This window comes from Salvia hispanica, chromosome 1, assembly GCF_023119035.1.
Source record: "Salvia hispanica cultivar TCC Black 2014 chromosome 1, UniMelb_Shisp_WGS_1.0, whole genome shotgun sequence".
NCBI lineage: Eukaryota > Viridiplantae > Streptophyta > Magnoliopsida > Lamiales > Lamiaceae > Salvia > Salvia hispanica.
Window position 1 is genome coordinate 18539013 of NC_062965.1, and position 20107 is coordinate 18559119.

At 37.7% G+C, this 20107-nt stretch overlaps 1 protein-coding gene and 1 pseudogene across 1 annotated transcript; both read right to left on the minus strand.

The window, feature by feature from the left end:
- Positions 1-8229: 8229 nt before the first annotated feature.
- On the minus strand, positions 8230-12780 carry LOC125189068 (annotated as a pseudogene).
- Positions 12781-13619: 839 nt separating this feature from the next.
- On the minus strand, positions 13620-20107 carry LOC125201567 (probable leucine-rich repeat receptor-like serine/threonine-protein kinase At3g14840). Its single transcript, XM_048099739.1, has 23 exons — positions 19919-20107; positions 19641-19815; positions 18356-18427; positions 18186-18254; positions 17984-18055; positions 17830-17901; positions 17655-17726; positions 17499-17570; positions 17353-17424; positions 17186-17257; positions 17037-17108; positions 16832-16903; positions 16651-16716; positions 16504-16566; positions 16390-16422; positions 16256-16293; positions 15601-16176; positions 15300-15452; positions 15113-15231; positions 14819-15029; positions 14500-14737; positions 14272-14422; positions 13620-14188 (listed from the first exon to the last, which is right to left on the minus strand). The coding sequence occupies exons 1-23, from the start codon at positions 19998-20000 to the stop codon at positions 13835-13837; spliced, it is 2976 nt and encodes a 991-aa protein (XP_047955696.1). The 5' UTR covers positions 20001-20107; the 3' UTR covers positions 13620-13834.

Sequence of the window (20107 nt, forward strand, 5' to 3'; positions counted from 1 at the left end):
TTTTAATTAATCAATTAACAATATAAAATTGTATGATAAAAAAATATTCTATCGTGCATCGCACGTGGGTTAACACTAGTGATACATAAATTACAAGAATATATAGGCTAGAGTATTTCTACATATGGTAAACCTAATTTACAAAAATTGCTATTCTATATAAGGCACAATATTCTTCCGTATCAATTTCATATAATTTCCCAGATCTTACGTGATATTTCTTCTAACACTCCCCCTCAAGCTAAGTAATGAAATTCCCAATGCTTAGCTTGCATAGTACTTCTTGGAATGACGTCGAACTCACTTCCTTTGTCAAGATATCTGCTAACTGATCTTCAGATTTGACATAAGGCATTTCCACCACTTTTACTTCAATGTTCTCCTTGATAAAGTGCTTGTCTACCTCCACATGTTTGGTTCTATTATGTTGCACCGGATTCTCCGAGATACTAATGGCCGTCTTGTTGTCACAAAACAATCTACAAGGAAGGGCAGGTCGAAGATCCAATTCCGTCATCAGTCTTCGCAGCCATAATACCTCTTTCAGTCCACTTTTGATTCCTCTAAACTCTACCTCTGCGCTAGAAAGCGCTACTACCTTTTGCTTCTTACTTCTCCATGTTACAAGATTCCCGCCCACAAATGTGAAATACCTGGCAGTCGACTTCCTATCATTTGGGTTCCCTGCCGAGTCAGCATCAGTAAAACTATGTATCTCCATGTGCCCATGCTTCTCAAACATAAGTCCATGTTCAGCTGTTCCTTTCAGATATCGCACGATTCTCAAAACCGCCTCCCAATGTTCTTCTTGCGGTGCATGCATAAACTGACTTACTACTCCAACTGCATACGCAATATCTGGTCTAGTATGAGATAAATAGATAAGTTTCCCGACTAACCTCTGATATCTCCCCCTGTCGGTCGACTTTGCTCCTTCCCACTATTTGCAATCCATGATTCTGCACCATAGAAGTATCTGCGGGCTTACAATCGATCATCCCTATCTCGGCCAACAAGTCAAGTATATACTTTCTCTGATTTATGAAGATTCTCCTCTTTGACCTCAGTACCTCTATCCCCAAGAAGTATTTGAGGAGACCAAGTTCCTTTATTTCAAACTCATAGAATAGGTTCTTCCTCAATTCGACTATCTCCTCCGCATCATCTCCAGTAATGATCATGTCGGCTACATATATAATCAGACATGTGATCTTTCCTCCTCTTTTCTTGATAAACATAGTATGGTCTGCATTACTCTGTTCATATTCGTACTTCTTCATCACTTCAGTAAATCTTCCAAACCACGCTCGAGGCGACTGTTTCAACCCATATAGTGTCTTCTTGAGCTGACAAACTTCCCCATCTACAAACTCTCCTATGAAACCAGGTGGTGGTTCCATAAATACTGGCTTGGGTAACTCTCTGTGCAAGAATGCATTTGTCACATCAAGCTGGTGGAGCGGCCAATCCTTATTTGCAGCAATCGAGAATAACACCCGCACGGTATTGATCTTAGCAACCGGAGAGAATGTCTCAGCATAGTCCACGCCATACGTCTGAGTGTATCCTTTCGCCACGAGTCGAGCCTTGTATCTGTCTATTGTCCCATCTGGCCTTCTCTTTATCGTGAACACCCATCTACATCCGACAGTTCTAGATCCTTCGGGCAATTTGCTTTTAATCCACGTGTTATTCTTCAATAGGGCCCTCATTTCAATAAGCATGGCTTCCCTCCATTTCTTATGCTTCATTGCCAATAAGCATGGCTTCCCTCCATTTCTTATGCTTCATTGCCTCCTCGACTGTCTGTGGGATTTCTTTTTCTTCATATAGAGCTACCTCAAAAGCTCGAGCCATTTTAGTCAGATTTCCTTGCACAAAGTTTGCCACCCCATAGCGGCTCTTCTTCCCTATCTTTTCGGGGGAATATCGTTTCGCTGGAATCCCCCTTGTACTTCTGAAAGGAAGCACATATTTTCCGGTGTCTCCGTCCACGGTGTTATCCTCCTCCTGGGCTACTGTATCAATAGATCAATAATAACTGTACTTTCAACAACATTCGGTTCAGGAATTACCTCAGATATCGTCGAAAGAGGATCGTTTGGGAGCGGATGAGAGGGTTTTTGTGGTGAGAGGGGCTCGGCGGCAACGACTACCAATGGATCTGTTAGTTCCCCAATCGAGGAGCTTGACAATGGCACAACCCAACTTAGATAGTCCTCAGAAATATTCGGACCACTCTCCCCCTGACTACTAAGGTGGGTATGATTGAAAAACTCGGTTTCTAGGAAATTACAGTTCATGGTAGTGGTGATTTTTCGAGTGGATGGGTCATAGCATCTATAGCCTCTTTGATTCACTCCATACCCCACGAAGACACATTTGGTTGCACAAGGTGATAGTTTAGTTCTCTCGTGTTTTGTGATATGAGTATAGACGGTACAACCAAAGACTTTGGGCTGAAGGTTCAAGTGTTCGGGTATTTTGGCTTGTTTGGATAGGGAATCAAGGGGGGTTTTCATGTTCAGGATTTTTGTAGGAAGGCGATTGATGAGGTAGATGGATGTAGCAACTGCTTCTGGCCAAAAATGTTTCGGGACTTTGGATTCAATCATTATGGCTCGGGTCATTTCTAGGATTGTCCTATTTTTCCACTCGACAACCCCATTTTATTCTGGTGTATAGGCTCACGAGGTTTGGTGGATCACTCCCTTTTCTTTGCAAAATTGGGCCATAGCACTGTTAACGAATTCCTCCTCATTATCTGACCTAAGGATTTTGATAGTGGTATGAAATTGCGTCTCAATCAATTTAAAGAACGAGGTAAATCTATCAAACACATCAGATTTGTTTTTTAAAAAATAAACCCATGTCATTCTAGTGCAGTCATCAATAAAAATCACAAAGTTTCGAAAAACATTCCCGCCCACCACTGGTGCGGGACCCCAAACATCAGAGTGTACTAAAGAAAACATGGATTTCACATGAGTATTTGTAGGCTTAAAAGACTGTCTATGGCTCTTGGCCAAAACACAAGTTTCACATGAAAAATCAGAAGAAATTGAAAGGTTCGGATAAAGCAATTTAAAGTAACCAGGAGAAGGGTGTCCTAGTCTTCGGTGCCAGAGCCAAGTTTCTTGTTTCGTGGATCCGTGAGCCAGCATTGCACTACCATGTTGAGCTATCCCATCCACGTAATAGAGTCCTCGTCTCTCAGTGCCACGCCCAAGAATCCTCCTCGTCTAAATATCCTGCAAAATACAAAAGTTGGGGTGCATTAGGAGCGTGCAATTCAATTCCTTAGTCACATGACTAACGAACATCAGTCTCTCTGAGATAAAGTAGGAACATATAGACAATTTATCAGTCTAAGTGTAGGTGAAATTTCAATTGTGCCTGATCCTTCAACAGTAATTAGTTCCCCACTGGCTGTTCTAATATATGACTTCATCCCATTATCAAAAGTAATAAAATCATCCCTTTCCAGAGTCATGGTATCAGTTGCCCCACAATCAAATATCCAACCTTTAGAATGTTTATCAATCACATTATGAACATGCAATGCAGCGGAAGTTTCTTGTAGAGGTTCAAAACGATTTTCAGACACATAATTGGGGCAAATATAATATTCTCGACCTGTCTGGGGTTCAATTGTAATTTTCGGGCAGTCAGGGGGGCGAATATTAACAACATGGGGTATTTTTCGACATTTCTAATTTCTAGGGGGTTTTAATTGAAAATATGCAAGTTTTAAATTAAGGTTTGGGATTAACCCAAACCCGTTACCTCCTTGCACCGTTCCGCCAATTCCAGTCGTCCTCTCCGCGAAATTCCCGGCGCCTCTCACGTTGCCGCCGACGGGTTGGTCCTCCTGACGCCCCGCCACCCCTAATCCACCTGATTCTCCATGATTTCCCCCGTCAATTCGCCGTGGTGTTCCATCGTGGTTTACCTCCACGGCGAGCTTCGCCTGCGCCACCGCCTCTGCTCTCGATTTCTGTCGCTCCTCCCACTATTTTGGGTATCCTACCCGTTTGAAGCACGTCTTCCATGATTGCTTCTGTTTTCCACAGTGTGAGAATCACAATTTGGAGGTGTCGGGGCGTGGGTTTCCCGATTGGCTGGCGGCGGAGGGACGCGGTGGAGCGTCGCGGTACGGTGGGCGCTGGTTTTGGGGGTTGGAGTTCTGTCCGATTGCTGCGAGCCCGAGTCCGATTTCACCCCCAAATGACAAATCGGCGTTGCTACCGTTGGCTTCTCCGGTGGGTGAGGACGATGCCGGTGGCATGATTTTACGTCGAGCCGCCTCTGTCTTCACCCATCCGTAGGCTTGCTCTAGTGATGGGATCGGTTCCTCCTTCAAGATGTCCCTTCGAATTGAATCGTATTCCTGATTCAACCCGGTCAGAAATTTGATCAATCGTTTCTCATTCGAGTGTGTTCGAAACTGATCGATTCCCTTGTCACAACAGCTAATCGATTGTTTTTGGCTTCTGTCGATATTGATCCACAAACCGTGGATTCTCCGGTAATAAGTTTCCAGATCGAGGTTTCCTTGTTTGATGTTTACTGCTTTCTCTTCCAGGTCGTAGATGTGGTATTTATCGGCCTTGTTCTCGAAGGTCACGGCAAGGCTGTCCCATAGCGCTTTGGTGGTCAGATGATGCGCGAAGTCGGCGACGATATCGTTCTCGATGTTGTCAACGATCCACGAGAACACCACCAAGTCGTTTTCCTCCCACACATCGAACCCTTTGCTTCCTGGTTCCGGGGGTCGTTCCTGATGTATGAGTAGGCTCCTCGGCCTCCAATTTTTAGTTTGATCAATCGAGACCAAAGGGGGTAGTTTCTTCCATTCAAATTGAACGCAACTGTGATGCTTTTGCTATTCCTCAAACTCGTTATCTGTTCTGGATCAATTTTCGTGTCTTCTGTGTCTGACATTTTCGGTTGTAGGGGCTGTTTTCTGGGCTTAAAGGGTGGAAAAATAGGTATTATCGGCTATGATGAAAATTTTCTGAGCCAAGATCGATCTGCTCTAAGGCCATGTAGAAATTCAATGGGAAGAATCGGTTGTTTTATTCAGTCTGCCAATGATACATAAATTACAAGAATATATAGGCTAGAGTGTCTCTACATATGGTAAACCTAATTTACAATAATTGTTATTCTATATAAGGCACAATATTCTTCCATATCAATTTCATATAATTTCCCAGATCTTACGTGATATTTCTTCTAACAACGTGCATTATAAGTAGGATATTGAAATAAAATGTTGGAATAAGCACTCGTAATCAATGAGGGAATTGTAGCAAGACTTGCGAAAACCCGACAACACTCATGGCTTAAATACGCGACGTTTTGATGGAGAAGTGAAAATGCTAAATGACAAAATTCATGCTAGAAAAATCAAAGGCATGGAGCAAAACCCACGACCCACGGAGACGACTTGACTTGATCAGTGTTATTAGAAATGGATCATTGGCCTCCTTTAAAGGAGGCCTTATAAGAGGGGTCAGGGGAGAGTTATTCATAATTGTATAGATGAGAACTAAGTCAATGCGAGACAAAATTTACAGTTGTCACAAATACTTATATGTACACCAATGAGATTGTGCGAATTGAAAATGATATAGTATCTAATAAGTGTAATTATTTATTAAATTAATATGGAATTAAAATAGAGTGAGTAAGAGAGAGCAAGTGTTTAGGTAAGAGTAAGAAAACGGGGAGAAAATTGATACTGCCAATTTTATTTGCAATAATAGAAAGGAAAAAGAAATTAAAGAAAAATATTTACATTATTTAAATTGGTACATGCATATACGACATGTTATTATAATTTGTACACATAAAGGCCATTGGGAAATTTTGAATTTGATAATTGTGAATTTTTCAAATTTTGTGATTTATTATTGTTATTTGAAAAATATATGGTACTGGCCCGAATTTAACAATATTGTTAATTTATTTGATAATTTGTCGTTAATTTAACAAAATATAAATAATGATTTTGTGATAATCAAAATTACTTACGTATTTACTCATTTTTCAGCAAGCATGTAATGCAAACTTCATACTCCCTCTGTTCCATAGTAATGGAGACGGTTCTTTTCGGTATGGAAATTAAGAAAAATTGTGTTAGGTGAGGTTAAGTAAAGGAATAGTAAAGTAGAAAACTAGAAGGTAGAGAGATAAAGAGAAAATAAATGAAGAGAGCATAAAGTATGTGTGGAAAAATGTGTTGACTTTTACTAAAAAGTGAAATTACTCTATTACTATGGAACATACCAAAAAAATGACAAAATGACTCTATTACTATGGAACGGATGGAGTACTTAGTTACATGTAATAGGTATAAAATAATTTTACTAACAATCAAGATTATAATTCCTCTTACAAAAGGTAAGATTTTGAAAGCACCATGTTGTTTAATTAATTCTTTCTTAAAAAGCACCATTTCTTGCTTACTCTTGACGTTAGGGTTAGCTTTGAAAGAGAGATATTTTTGTATAAACGCGTGAATAGTACTATTGACAGAAACCCTTTGATATTTACTGTATTATACTATCACCATTTACTCATTTTAACAAAAATTGAAAACACGCGTTTGATTTTTGTCATTTTGATAAATAGAAATGCTCAAACTTAAAAGAAATGAGTGTAGAAATGATATTGAGAACATAATTAGAAAAATAAATGCAAGTACAAACAAATAACTTAGAGTAAAACCTGACCAAAAAGCAAAAACTAGGAAACCCAAGAAAAGGTCTCAACAAAAAAGCCAACAAAAAAAAAAAAGAATTATCAAGACAACACCAACACAAAAACAAACTGCTCACTGACGACCATTCATTCCTCAGTTCGTCTAAAAGAACCAAACAAGCTCTCAGAACGTCACAATTAACGCCGAGCTATGGGTTCTGTCTTTTTTCTGACCACCTCCTTAAATCGTTTAACTTTTTGAGAGAGAAAGGAAAACCATGCCACCAACCTCAAATGCACAAGCTCATTGATTTATATTGTAAAGTTTTTTTCACACTAGATCACACTCTATTGACCCATTTTATTTACTTCAAGTTATGAAATATTCCCTCCATCCATGAATAATAGACTTGATTTGAGTTGATACAGATTTTAAGAAATATAATAGAAAGTGTATGGAAAAAGATAGTGGAATGTGAGTCCATATTTTAATACTTCCTCTATTTCATAAAAATATGTGCACTTTCCATTTTTGTCCCTCCAATAAAATATGGTCATTTCCATTCATGGAAAGTTGTCCTCAACTAGTTACTCATATATATCAATTTATTTACAACTTATACTACTATGACCCACCATTACAACTCATTAAATACTAATAATAATATGGGTCTTACTATCTACTAACACTACTTTAAGTTTTAACTATCCTTCTGCTCCTCTCTTTCATGTTATCAATTGTGCTTTAATTCTCGTGTCATTTCATATGCACATATTTTTATGGAACAGATGAAATATAGTTTTATAATAATGTGTGAATGGGATAAAACTAATGGAAAATAATGTGTAGTCCATTACCAAATGGAGGGACAAACGAAATGACAAATGAGACAGTTATTGGTGGATGGAGGGAGTGTAAAAAAAATTTTAATATGAAATAATATCATTATATGGGGTTTTTAATTAAAATGTACTTTAATACTAATAAATATGTACAACAATAGTAGTGAGTTTTATTAAAACAAAAATTGTGATATACTACAAAATTATCAGTTTATTATAATTTGTGTCACAAATTTGAGATAAGAATAATTTTACTGTATAATGATAATATTGAGAAATGTACTTAAATATAGAATAAAAATATATAAATGATGTAAGTTTGAAAAAAAATTACGAATACTCATCCATATTTTAAATAAAAAACACAGAATTAAAATCTTCATCCTGGCACATGACGACTACGACAACGACGGCGACTATCTGGCCGTTTGAGATTTCCTTGGCTGTTCAAAATAGAATATGCAAAATAATTCTCGAGAGAGATTTCCTTGGCTGGTTAAGATATATATTCTCTAATTCCTTTGGTGAGTAAACCCACCTTTTTATAAACTCATTACTATTATATTCCATTATAAAATAAATATATAAAAATAAGACTCATATTTTAAAAAGAATAGGGGTTATGCGTTATGAGTTATGAGCCTTTAATTCAGCCCAGTGTAACTGGGCCGTAACTCCTTACTCGGAGAGTGGATAGAGATCAGCTGAAGAACCACTCCACGGCGCATCCATGGAATCACCCTCCCCGTCCAATGTACCCATCTCCACTTCCCCGGGTCTCGTCTTATCAACTGAGATGCTCGTCTCGGAAGCCAACTTAGGAACGCCATCTTTCCCCTCGAGCATGCTCACTACAGCCGACATACTCGGCCTTTCCGCAGCTGCAACATTCGCGCAAATGAGCGCCACATTGATAGCTCTCGCCATCTCTTCCTTGTTGAAGGTCGACTCTAATCTCGGGTCGACTAGGTCCAACAAGTCCCCTTTCGCTTTCAAGGATATAGCCTGAGTGAAGTTAAGAAATCCAAGTTTTTTTTCATTTATATGATGGATATAATTTTTAAAGAGCTAAATTTGTGTTCCTTTGCATGAAAAAGAAATGTTACCCAATCAAGAAGATAATAGTTATCCTCCTTCGGTCTGATGCTTCTGTTGCTCCTCCCACTGACAATTTCCAGAACGACGACTCCGAAGCTGTACACGTCTGCTTTATCTGTCAGATAGCCGTGCATTGCATACTCGGGCGCCATGTATCCACTGACAATCAAGTACTATATAAGTATATAACAAATAGTTATAGTTTTTGTATTGAATATTCTAAATAGAGACAACTACTTACAACGTTCCTGCAATGCGCGTGCTTATGTGGGTGTCGTCTTCTTCATGCAGCTTCGCGAGCCCAAAATCAGATATTTTAGGGACTAATTTCTTGTCAAGAAGCACGTTAGTAGCCTTGATATCGCGATGGACAATTTTCAGCCGTGATTCTTCGTGGAGGTAAGCCAAACCCCTTGCTATCCCGACGCATATCTTTTACCTCATTGGCCAATCCAAATGCAATTGGTGTTCTACTGGACCTGTTATGAAACATGAAGTAATTGAGTATGATAAAAAAAAAAAATCGAAGTAATTGTTGAAATAACGTTAACGTACCAAATAATGCACGAGCAAGGTTATTGTTTTCCAGGTACTCATAGACAAGCATCAACTGGTTGCCCTCCATGCAGCATCCATACAACTTAACAAGATTTGGATGTTGTAAAGCGGAAATCATGCCTATTTCATTCACGAATTCGCGGTTCCCTTGCTTTGATTTGGAAGAAAGCTGCTTGACAGCAATGATTGTACCGTCCGATAGAGTACCCTATAGAAAATAGATAACAATATACACTGATCAGGAATATTCATACAGTGATCATGAATGAAGAGTACAGCTAGATAGTAACAATATATATTATGATACCTTGAATACGGGACCGAAACCACCTTCACCGATCTTATTAGCATCAGCAAAGTTGTTTGTGGCAGCTTTGAGTTGCCTTAGGCTAAATGATCCCGGGCGAAGATCTGAACCTTTCAAATCTAATAAGTATCAAAATGTAAAGTACATGAATGAGACAAATATGGTTATGTGACTTATGTCAGTAGAGTAATTACCATCGTGCTTCGAATCTTTACGTGTAAGACAACCCTTCCACCACAGGACACCCGGAACTAAAATGACAGCAAAAAAAACTCCTATCACTATTCCACCTATAATACCTCCAGAAATACTGCTTCCACCTTCTCCCGGAGCCTCCACTGCCGGACTTGGCGCAGCACTGAGCGCCTCACTCGGTGACGACGCAGCAATGTAGCTCCTAAAAATATGCTCCCCCAGTTTCCTGCCGGTATTAGGTGCTTCTGCAAGTGCAATCACTTGCTTTTCTTCGATCACTACATGCGTTGCTGATAAAAAAAATTAGGACATTCGCTATTGTCAAGCAGACAACAACAAACCTAGCCAGTATATACTTTTGAAAATGTAATAATGCTATACTTGAAAAACAACTGATGAGCACTTCAGAGTTCCGACACTCTGCCGGTAAACTTCCATATGTAAGGTTGTTGTATGACAAGTCACTGCATCCAAATTTGAGAATTTTCAGACAAATTTGTTTTCATGCGTTTTGAGCACACACAATAAATCATACTATGATGAGTCTTACATGCCTTTCCTGCCTTTCAGCATCCAATCCGGCAGTGGCCCACTTAGGGAATTCCCGGTTAAATAGCTGCAACATTAGTATCGTAAATGAGCAAATTCACCAGGAATGGTTGTAGATCGAAACTCTTACATGTACTCTGTTTCTGATAGATTCATAAAGCTCTCGGGTAATGGTCCGTTCAATTTGTTGAAACTTAGATCTCTGCACAATGCAAAAACAACACACCAGTTAAAAAAGGCGCGAATAATTCAAAGAGTACGCATAGTTTTAAGATTAGGCCAACAGAAAAAGTTGTGCTTACAAGAGTTTAAGCGTCGTCATATCTCCAATATACTCTGGCAATGTCCCGACAATGTTGCAACTTCTCAATATCCTGCGTAGCAAGATCCACCAAGTCATATAAAAGCAATGAAATACAATACGACATAGCAATGATAAACATAACACTCACAGTGTCTTTAGCCTTTTCAACGTGCTAAGAGACGGTAAACTTGAATCGTTCCCATTCAAATCGCTGATTCTCCTGCACATTTGGAATCACATGAATACATGTAAATCAAAGTATGATAATATGTCATAATCTATACTTACAAGTCAGTCAATTTGGTTAAGGAAGCAACGCCAGAAGGGATCGGCCCAGCTAGGCCGCTAGCCTGAATCACTCTGAAATCAAAAGACACGATATATCGAGAGCTAATCAGTAAAGAGATGGTGTGAAATATCCAAAACATCAATGTAAATGTTTTTTCAACTCTTACAGTTTTTCCATATTTGTCCAGTTATGGATAAAATTCGGTATGCTTCCTATGAAGTTGTTGTCACTAACACGACTGCATCGGATAACATTTCGATATGTCAAAGACTGAAGCACGGTATCAAGAGATTACTTGAATAAATATGAAAACAAACTTACAAGTCTGTCAAAGTGGCCAGTTTTGCTAGACTTGCGGGTAATTCTCCGGTTAGATTGTTGGAGGTGAATAGTCTTCGCGGCGATATTATAGAAAAACAACGATATATCAGCTAACCTATGACAAACCACTTAAATACGAAGCAATTCGCAGAGGCCTTACAGTCTTTGTATTTGAGGAAGATTACCAAGCTCGGGAGGTATAGTTCCAGACAACTGATTGTACTCCAAAACACTACAAATTTTTAAACACTATGTTATCAAATAAATCACAAAATTAATTGTGAATTAATGACGTCTTCATGTGAGATTAATAATTATTAGTTTAATGTTTATGAACTTTAATTGGATGTTACGTAAAAAATCAATTGCTATTACTTACATTTCTTGAAGGAATGGGAGTCTCACAAGTTCGCTTGGGACAGATCCATTAAGATTTTGGGCCTTCAGAATTCTGCAATTTATTTGGCAAAAAAAATTTACAATTAATCTAATAAATAACAATATTAATTTATTCTATGAAATCATAAGTTTAGAAACATATAACCTTTTACTATGGATTTATGACCTCTGAAATATCATAGTTTATGACGATTTGTAATAGCGGGCTTTGATTGGGCCACCTTAGGATATTTAAATCAATTGGAATATATATTTTTTAATGATATTTTAATCAATTGAAACAATAATTCCAAACCTAGGTATATTTTTCTAATAAGGAATTCAACTCGATATTATGGTGTTGATACATCTAAAATTATTGAATGAAAAGAATAAAGTAGATCTGTTGACCTAAGTAGGAAAGTGAAGTAAATTATATGTTAGGCCAAATGGCACATGAAATTTTATTCTTTTCCATATGTAAATTAATATTGACTTCAAAAATTACTCATACTCCTATAAAGGTAAAACTGCTAAAAAAATAAATGAAAAATTCACAAGCGAATGACTGCAACGTGATTTTGAAAATGTCAACATAATCAAAATTCCCAGTCCATTAATTGCAAAATTCAGACAACGATAAAGAATTTGCAGCTAAAAATACAATACTAAGAGAAGCATCTATCATTGCCTTTTAATTTGAGAGTAAACCTTATAAAAAGTAAGTAACATATGAAAGAAAAATTTTTCATTTTTAGAAATGAAATTATTTTTTGTGAATGTCAAAATAGAAAAATCGTAAACTCACATGCTGGTGACGTGACAAGTAGTGCTATTGTCAAATGTACAGTCGCATGTCACTGCATTTTCGCGGCCTTTAACCGGGTTCCGGGTGGCCCAACCCGACAACCCGCTGCATGGATCCACGCCGAAATCCCAATCCCCTTTCCCTAACCTACTCGCTATCACCCTCAGCGATTCCACTGCGCCAAAATCCACAAACACATAAACATATTCAACATATATTTTCACCAAATCATTCACCAAAATGATCAATAACTCATATTCATATACAGAAACAATTCCTATATGTATCAACCTTCATCGGGAGGCAAAACCGGTGCTGCAGAAACCAAGCTAACGAACCAAATCAACGCGATAAACCTCCAAAAATACAACATAACGCCTCCAAAAATGTGGAAGAAGAAATTGGAGTCAATTTTTGGAAAATGATACTTATGTTTCATAGAGAGAGATGCATCATGCATGGGTGTGATGTGAAGAAGATAAGCAAACAAGTGAGGACAGAAAATTGGCCAGTTGCGTTTACTATCTGGGAAAAAATGAATAAATATTGTGGAAAATGATTGAAAATTACTAGTAGTATTTAATAGTGAGTAGTAAATTTGTCAAACGAGTTGGTAATAGTACTTGGTAGCGACCACGTATTTGTGTACATCAGTGATCTCATATAAATATATATATACAAGCTTAATACGACTAATAAATTTAATTGTGATTTTATGGATTTGGACTATGACCTAATCAAACTCATTTCTTGTCATTGGAGGTAATATCATACCATGAATACAATTTTGGTTACATTACAATTTAACATACTTATCATTTTATCTTCATCCAAACCCAAACAAAAGATCAATCAAAATGGATTTATAATACAACATATTTTCTTCAACTTAAACTTCACATAATAAAAAAAATATAAAAATATAGTACTTATAAAAGAAGTCAAGAAATTCAACACATGGCCGGCGACATAAATCAAATTTTATGTGTTTATTGTAAGTTTTTCAGTGTTTGTTCTTGTGAATTTATTGATTCTGTGTTCTTGTAAATTAATTTATAAATTATATGAGATTTAATTTATCAAAATTAAAGGAACCGCGATATTTCGCCCTCAAGTTCACTAGCTAGAGGTATCGTGTGACAGTAGTTAGTGATACAATCCAACTGTAAATACTAGTGCTACAATACTTGTCACAGTATAATTTAACATATATTCATCTTCATCCAAACCAAACAACAAAAAATATCAATTAAAATGGGAATTAATAATACTTGCAACATTTTCTTCAACTTCAACTTCAAATAATAAGGTTAATCAAGTGTGTAACAACTCCCTATATCATACAGTAATGTGACAAATAAGAAAATTGTCTAATTACACATCACCAACAAGGGAAGGTAAAAAATAGTACAAAGCCATAAAAAAAAGTCAAGAAATATACAAAGTTGATAAGAAACAAGAAAACACTTCAAAACTCTAGAGATCTCTCTTCTCCCAGTATTCAGTATCCACAGTCACCGGGTACAGATCAGCAGTATTTGTCGAGGATCCGGTCCACGGCACGTCCATGGATATACTCTGCCCCTCCGTGACCTCATCAGCCCCCTCCTTCCCAACCGACACATTCGTGCCTGAGACGAAGTGCTGAACGCCTACTGTCCCCTCGAGCATGCTCACCACGGTCGACATGCTTGGCCTCTCCGCAGCCAGCGCATTCGTGCACTGCAGCCCCACGTTGATGGCCGTCATCGCCTCTTCTTTGTTGAAGTCTGATCCCAGCCTTGAGTCCACTAGCTCCAGCAGATTTCCTTTCGCCTTCAACGTATTAGCCTGTGAAACGATCATCGATGAATTTATTCCACGAATAATAAATAAAGTCGTAACGAGAAAAGTTCAATTTTGTAAAAAAATACCCAATCAAGAAGATAGAAGCAATCATCCTTGGTCTTCATGCTGGTGTTGCTCCTTCCACATATGACTTCTAGGAGAACTACTCCGAAGCTGTATACGTCTGCTTTATCGGTCAAATAGCCTCGCATCGCGTATTCAGGAGCCATGTATCCACTGTCAAAATCAATTAATGTTTTTATTAATTTTTTACCCTGATTAAATTTGTAACATCAAATTAATTAGGTTCTTACAAAGTTCCAGCGACGCGCGTGCTTATATGAGTATTATCCTCTTCGTCAAGCTTGGCAAGTCCGAAATCAGATATCTTAGGCATTAGGTTCTTGTCAAGGAGCACATTCGTGGCCTTGATGTCACGGTGCACAATTTTCAGTCTCGACTCCTCGTGGAGGTAGGCCAAGCCTCGTGCTATACCGATGCAGATCTTGTGCCTCATAGGCCAGTCCAAATGCAATTGCAGATCTTCCGGACCTGCAAATGCATAGCTTATATACACGAGTACGAAACTAGAAAAGCGCGATCCGTTGAGGTTAGAATTGTTGTAGAGCTTACCAAATAGTGCACGAGCAAGGCTGTTGTTTTCCAAATACTCGTACACGAGCAGCAACTGGTTGCTTTCGATGCAGCATCCATACAACTTAACAAGGTGAGGGTGTTGCAAGGCAGAAATCATGCCTATTTCATTTATGAATTCGCGGTTCCCCTGCTTTGATTTGGAAGAAAGCTGCTTCACAGCAATGACTGTACCGTCTAATAAAACACCCTTTACAAAGAGATAACAGTAAACAAAGATCAGAAATGAAGAGTAAGGCTAATGGTAATGATATTGTTGTTAAGTAATATTACCTTGAATACAGGACCAAAACCACCTTCACCGATCTTATTAGCAGGATCGAAGTTGTTCGTGGCAGCTTTGATTTGCCTTAGTGTAAATGATCCAGTGTGAAGGTCTAAACCCTTCAAATCTGAGAATTGCACAAATAAGTCAAGGATGTCAACTGAAGAAATGAGACTATGTCCGGTTAGTAATTACCATCGTGCATCGAATCTTTACGTGCAAAACAACCCTTCCACCAGAGAACGCCTAGAACCAAAACGGCTGCAAAAAGAACTCCTACCACTATACCACCTATAGCACCTCCAGAAATGCTACTTCCACCTTCTGACGAAGACGGGGGCGTAAAGTCTAAACAGATTTGAGATTGGGAAAGTTCAGATGAAGTGAAAACATAGTCTAAATGTCATACTATGAAAATCTACATGTAATGTCTGAATTTAGTATCTATCGAAAAAAATGCAATACTGTAGATACTAAATTCAAATAGACAACTTACTAGGATCGACGGAAATGGCTGAAATGAGAGGACCATAGACTCCTCTTACAGGCATGCCGTTCGTACCCTTTCCAGCCCAATAGAAGCGAATGTCCAACGTATTATCAGTAACAACCGCAGTGAAGTTTTTCGTTATTGGCTTGTTTACTCCTCCTGCCTCAAGTTCAATGTTGAAATCCTTCAGGACCAGCTTCCCCTGAATGTAGACATCAAATATACGCTTTCCGAGGCTACTATACTTTCTGTCATCCGTAAACATGATCTCCGCGAAGTGGAGGTTTACTGTGTAGTTTCCATCTATCAAACAGTATCCGTAGTATGTCAACGAGAGGGGAGAGAGGCGTGCATCCGTGTACAGCTTCTGGTTCTGTCCGGATATGCTTGAGGCGTTTTGCCACGTGTAGGAGTCTCTGGAGCGATCGTCGTCCAAGAAGTGGCCAGTGCTGCTGAATCCCCAGTTTGTCCTACTACGAAAGAAATTCGAGGCCCCACCAGAATTTGTATCGTCGTCATAGCTAGTTCCTTTGTCGTCCACGTCTTGTTTTCCTCCACAGTTTATGCGAAGCGAATAATACTCTGAGACGAACAAGAGACGAAATTCTCAACATTCGCTTCTACAAGAAATTAATAGTATATCATTTGCATTATCACTTACTTCGTTCACAACTGCTTCTTAAGCAGGAAACAGCGCTACTGCCATGATGATATTGCCAACACGTAAGATTCAACAGAAACAAAATACGAACGAGGACAAAAGAGTTGTGCATGTTACAAAATCATGAAACTCACTTGGTGTTTCCTCTCGAGCTGGCAAACAAGTTTCTGGAAAGAATGCATCATATCAAAGTAGATTAGCGATCCCATTATAAGATTCCACGTAAAGATAAGGGTTAGAAATCTCACAGTTTACGCGGCTGACACTCTGCTGGTAAACTTTCGTACGTAATGTTGTTGTACGACAAATCACTGCATCCAAATTGAGACATTTTAAACGAATTTGTTTTTTCGTCGGTTAAAAGAGAAGTGCGTAGAAGAGTGGGGGAGTCTTACATGTTGTCCCCGTCTTTGAGCATCCAAGCTGGCAGTGGCCCGCTTAGAGAATTCCCGGTTAAATAGCTGCAGCACGAGCATGTTGAATTAGCGATTAATAGTGTTATATATTTTTCATAACGGTTTGATCAATTCAAGATGAGTAAATGCACTAGTAATGGTTGTAGATCGAGACTCTTACATGTAGTCCGTGTTTGATAGACTAATAAAGCTCTCGGGAATTGGTCCGGTTAGTTTATTGAAACTTAGATCTCTGCACAAAGCAAAAATAACAAATCAGTTAAAGAACGCACGGATAATTTATCCCGTTACATGCAAACGCTTCCTGGCAAATAGAGCTATGAAGTTTTGAGAAGACTTAAGCAGGCAGAACAAGTTTTACTTACAAAAGTTTGAGTGTCGTCATATCTCCAATATAATCCGGCAATGTCCCAACAATGTTGCAACTTCTCAATATCCTGCATATCAAGATCCACCAGAGTCATATAAAAGCAATGAATACGATATGAGATAGCAATGACAAAATCACGCTCACAGTGTCTTTAGCTTTTTCATTGGACTAAGAGACGGTAAACTTGAATCGTTTCCAGTCAAGTCGCTGATTCTCCTGCACATTTTTAATCGTATGAATACACGCAAATCCTATGAGTTCTTCTCAATGTCATCCTAATCATCTTATAATATATCATAATCTATACTTACATGTCAGTCATTTTGGTTAAGGAAGCAATACCAGTCGGGATCGGCCCAGATAGACCGCTAGCCTGAATCACTCTGTAATCAAACGACACATTATATCAAGAGATGATGAGATGGTAACATCAATGTAAGTGCTGATCAACCCTTACAGTTTTTCCATGTTCGTCCAGTTCTGGACAAAATTCGGTATGCTTCCTATGAAGTTGTTATCACTAACACGACTGCATCGGAATAACATTTCGATATGTCAAAGACTGAAGCACGGTATCAAGAGATTACTAGAATAAAAATGATAAGAAACTTACAAGTCTGTCAAAGTGGTCAGTTTTGCTAGACTTGCGGGTAATTCTCCGGTTAGATTGTTGGAGGTAAATAGTCTACACGATGATATTATAGAAAAAAAGAGAAAAAAAGCGATTAATATGATAAACCATCTAAATACGAAGGCGGGAGGGGGAAATGAATTTGCATAGGCCTTACAGTCTTTGTATTAGAGGAAGATTCCCGAGCTCGGGAGGTATAGTTCCAGACAACTGATTGTACTCCAAAACACTACAATTTTTGAATATTAGAAATATCATATGCAAACACTCTATTCATCAAATAAATCACAAATTTGGCGGAGAAATGTTACAGTTGTTGAAGCGTAGTGATGTTGGCGAGCTCTTTCGGTATCGAACCAGTGATACGGTTTCCAATCAAAGAACTGCATATATAACATTACATCACTAGTTAAACATAAATCCAACTCCTATTTGCAAATATTGATTCAATTGATTATCCAAACATCAATGTGTGTTTGTGTGTGCGCGCGCAAAGAGAGATAAAGAGCGTACATGTTTACGAGTTTCATGGAGCCCCATTCCGGGGGGATGGTGCCGTTGAGGTAGTTCCGAGTGAGATCACTGTGGAAGAAATATGCAATTGAAACTCGGCGGTTAAATTAGTTACTAGTACTTTTTTTTATGTTGAATTAAAAATTAATTTTAATTCGTAAAGTACTTACATCTCTTGAAGAAATGGGAGCCTAATAAACTCGCGTGGGACTGATCCATTCAGATTTTGGGCCTTCAGAATTCTGCATTTTATTGGGCCAAAAATATAAATAAAAAAATGTTTAATTGACAATCATAATTCTGGAAATATAACCTTTTATAGAAAATTTATGACCTCTGACATATACTATTAATTTATGACCTATGAGGCTATATGATGATTATAATAGCAGGCTCAGATTGGGCCACCATAGGATATTTAATTAAATGGAACAATAATTCAATTATTGGGTATATTTTTCAAATTAAGATATTTTAATAAATTTGAACAATAATTCACTTCGATATTATGGTGTTGATACAGCTAAAGTTATTGAAATTTATTACAGTACTAGTACTAAAAGAATAATGTAGAAATTATCAATGCATTTAATATAATTGACATAAGTAGGAAAGAGATGTTTGGCCAAATGGACCATTTGACAGCACATAAAGTTTTATTCTTTTCTTTATGTAAATATCGACTTCAAGAATTATTCATAGTACTATAAAACTGCTGATGTAGAATATGAAAAATTCACAACCTAACACAGGCACCTAGATTTAGAAAATATTAATTTAATCAAAATTTTCAGTCCATTAACTGCAACAAAATAGACAACAATATTAAAGAATATGCAGCTGAAAACAGATAGAAAGAGAGAAACTATTATTGTCTTTGGCCTGTGACATATTCTGAATTTCTACAGTAATAATTCAATTTTTGGTTAGGAATAGGAACACAATATTGCAAATTCAAAAGAGAAATTATAAGTTGAGAAATTCTTTATCAAAAAATATTGCAAAGTAAAATATATTAATCCGAATCAAATTTTATAAGGAAAAAAATTAATATTATCCTACCTTTTTCTCCTAGAACACAATATTAAAATTAATAGTCCCTTCATTTTTAAATAAAATGAATAATAGTTATTCGGATCACAAAATTTGCTCAGATTCAGTGAACTTCTTACCAAAATTTTAAAATAAAATATTAAATCACAAAAAATAATTTTTCACAATTATCTCATTTTATGTACAGAACGGGTCTCTTGGTGATACTCAAAACGACTATTTCATTTATCAAATATTGCAAGAACTCGTTCATTTCTTTTTCTGGTTTTAATCAAACAACATCAATTTATACACAGACATGAAAGAAAACGGAAACTTATGTTTTCAAATCTTACGAGTTAGATCAAAATTGATCAAATTTCATAATTTAGACTACTATTAATGCGTTTAAAAAAAACTCACATGCTGGTAATGTGACAAGTGGTGCTATTGTCAAACGTGCAGTTGCAAGTCACTGCATTTTCACTGCCTTTAATCGGGTTCGGGGTCGCCCAGCCCGACAACCCGCTGCATGGATCCACGCTGAAATTCCAATCCCCTTTCCCCAACCTCCTCGCTATCACCCTCAGCGATTCCACTGCCAAAATCCACAAACACAATTTTCACAAAAATCATTCACCAAAATGTTCAATAATTAAGATTCAAATATACAAAAACACAATGTCCATGTATGCATCAACCTTCATCAGGAGGCAAAACCGCTGCTCCGGAAACTAAGCTCACAAACCAAATCAACGCAATAAGCCTCCAAAAACACAACATTATGAAGAAATGTGGAATCAATTTATCATGTTTGCTTAGACTTAGATTTTAGAGAGAGAGAGAGAGGAATGGGTGTGAGCTGAGAAGAAGATAAATATGCAAGTGAA

Bases quoted from the DNA above. Each gene is read 5' to 3' on its own strand.
- LOC125201567 (XM_048099739.1), bottom strand. From the start codon at position 20,000: ATGTTGTGTTTTTGGAGGCTTATTGCGTTGATTTGGTTTGTGAGCTTA. The intron at 17,109-17,185 runs GTGAGCGTGATT...CTTGATATGCAG, and splicing joins ATGAAAAAGCTAAAGACACT to GATATTGAGAAGTTGCAACA. The intron at 16,423-16,503 runs GTGAGATTTCTA...CATTCTTTCCAG, and splicing joins GAGTGTCAGCCGCGTAAACT to AAACTTGTTTGCCAGCTCGA.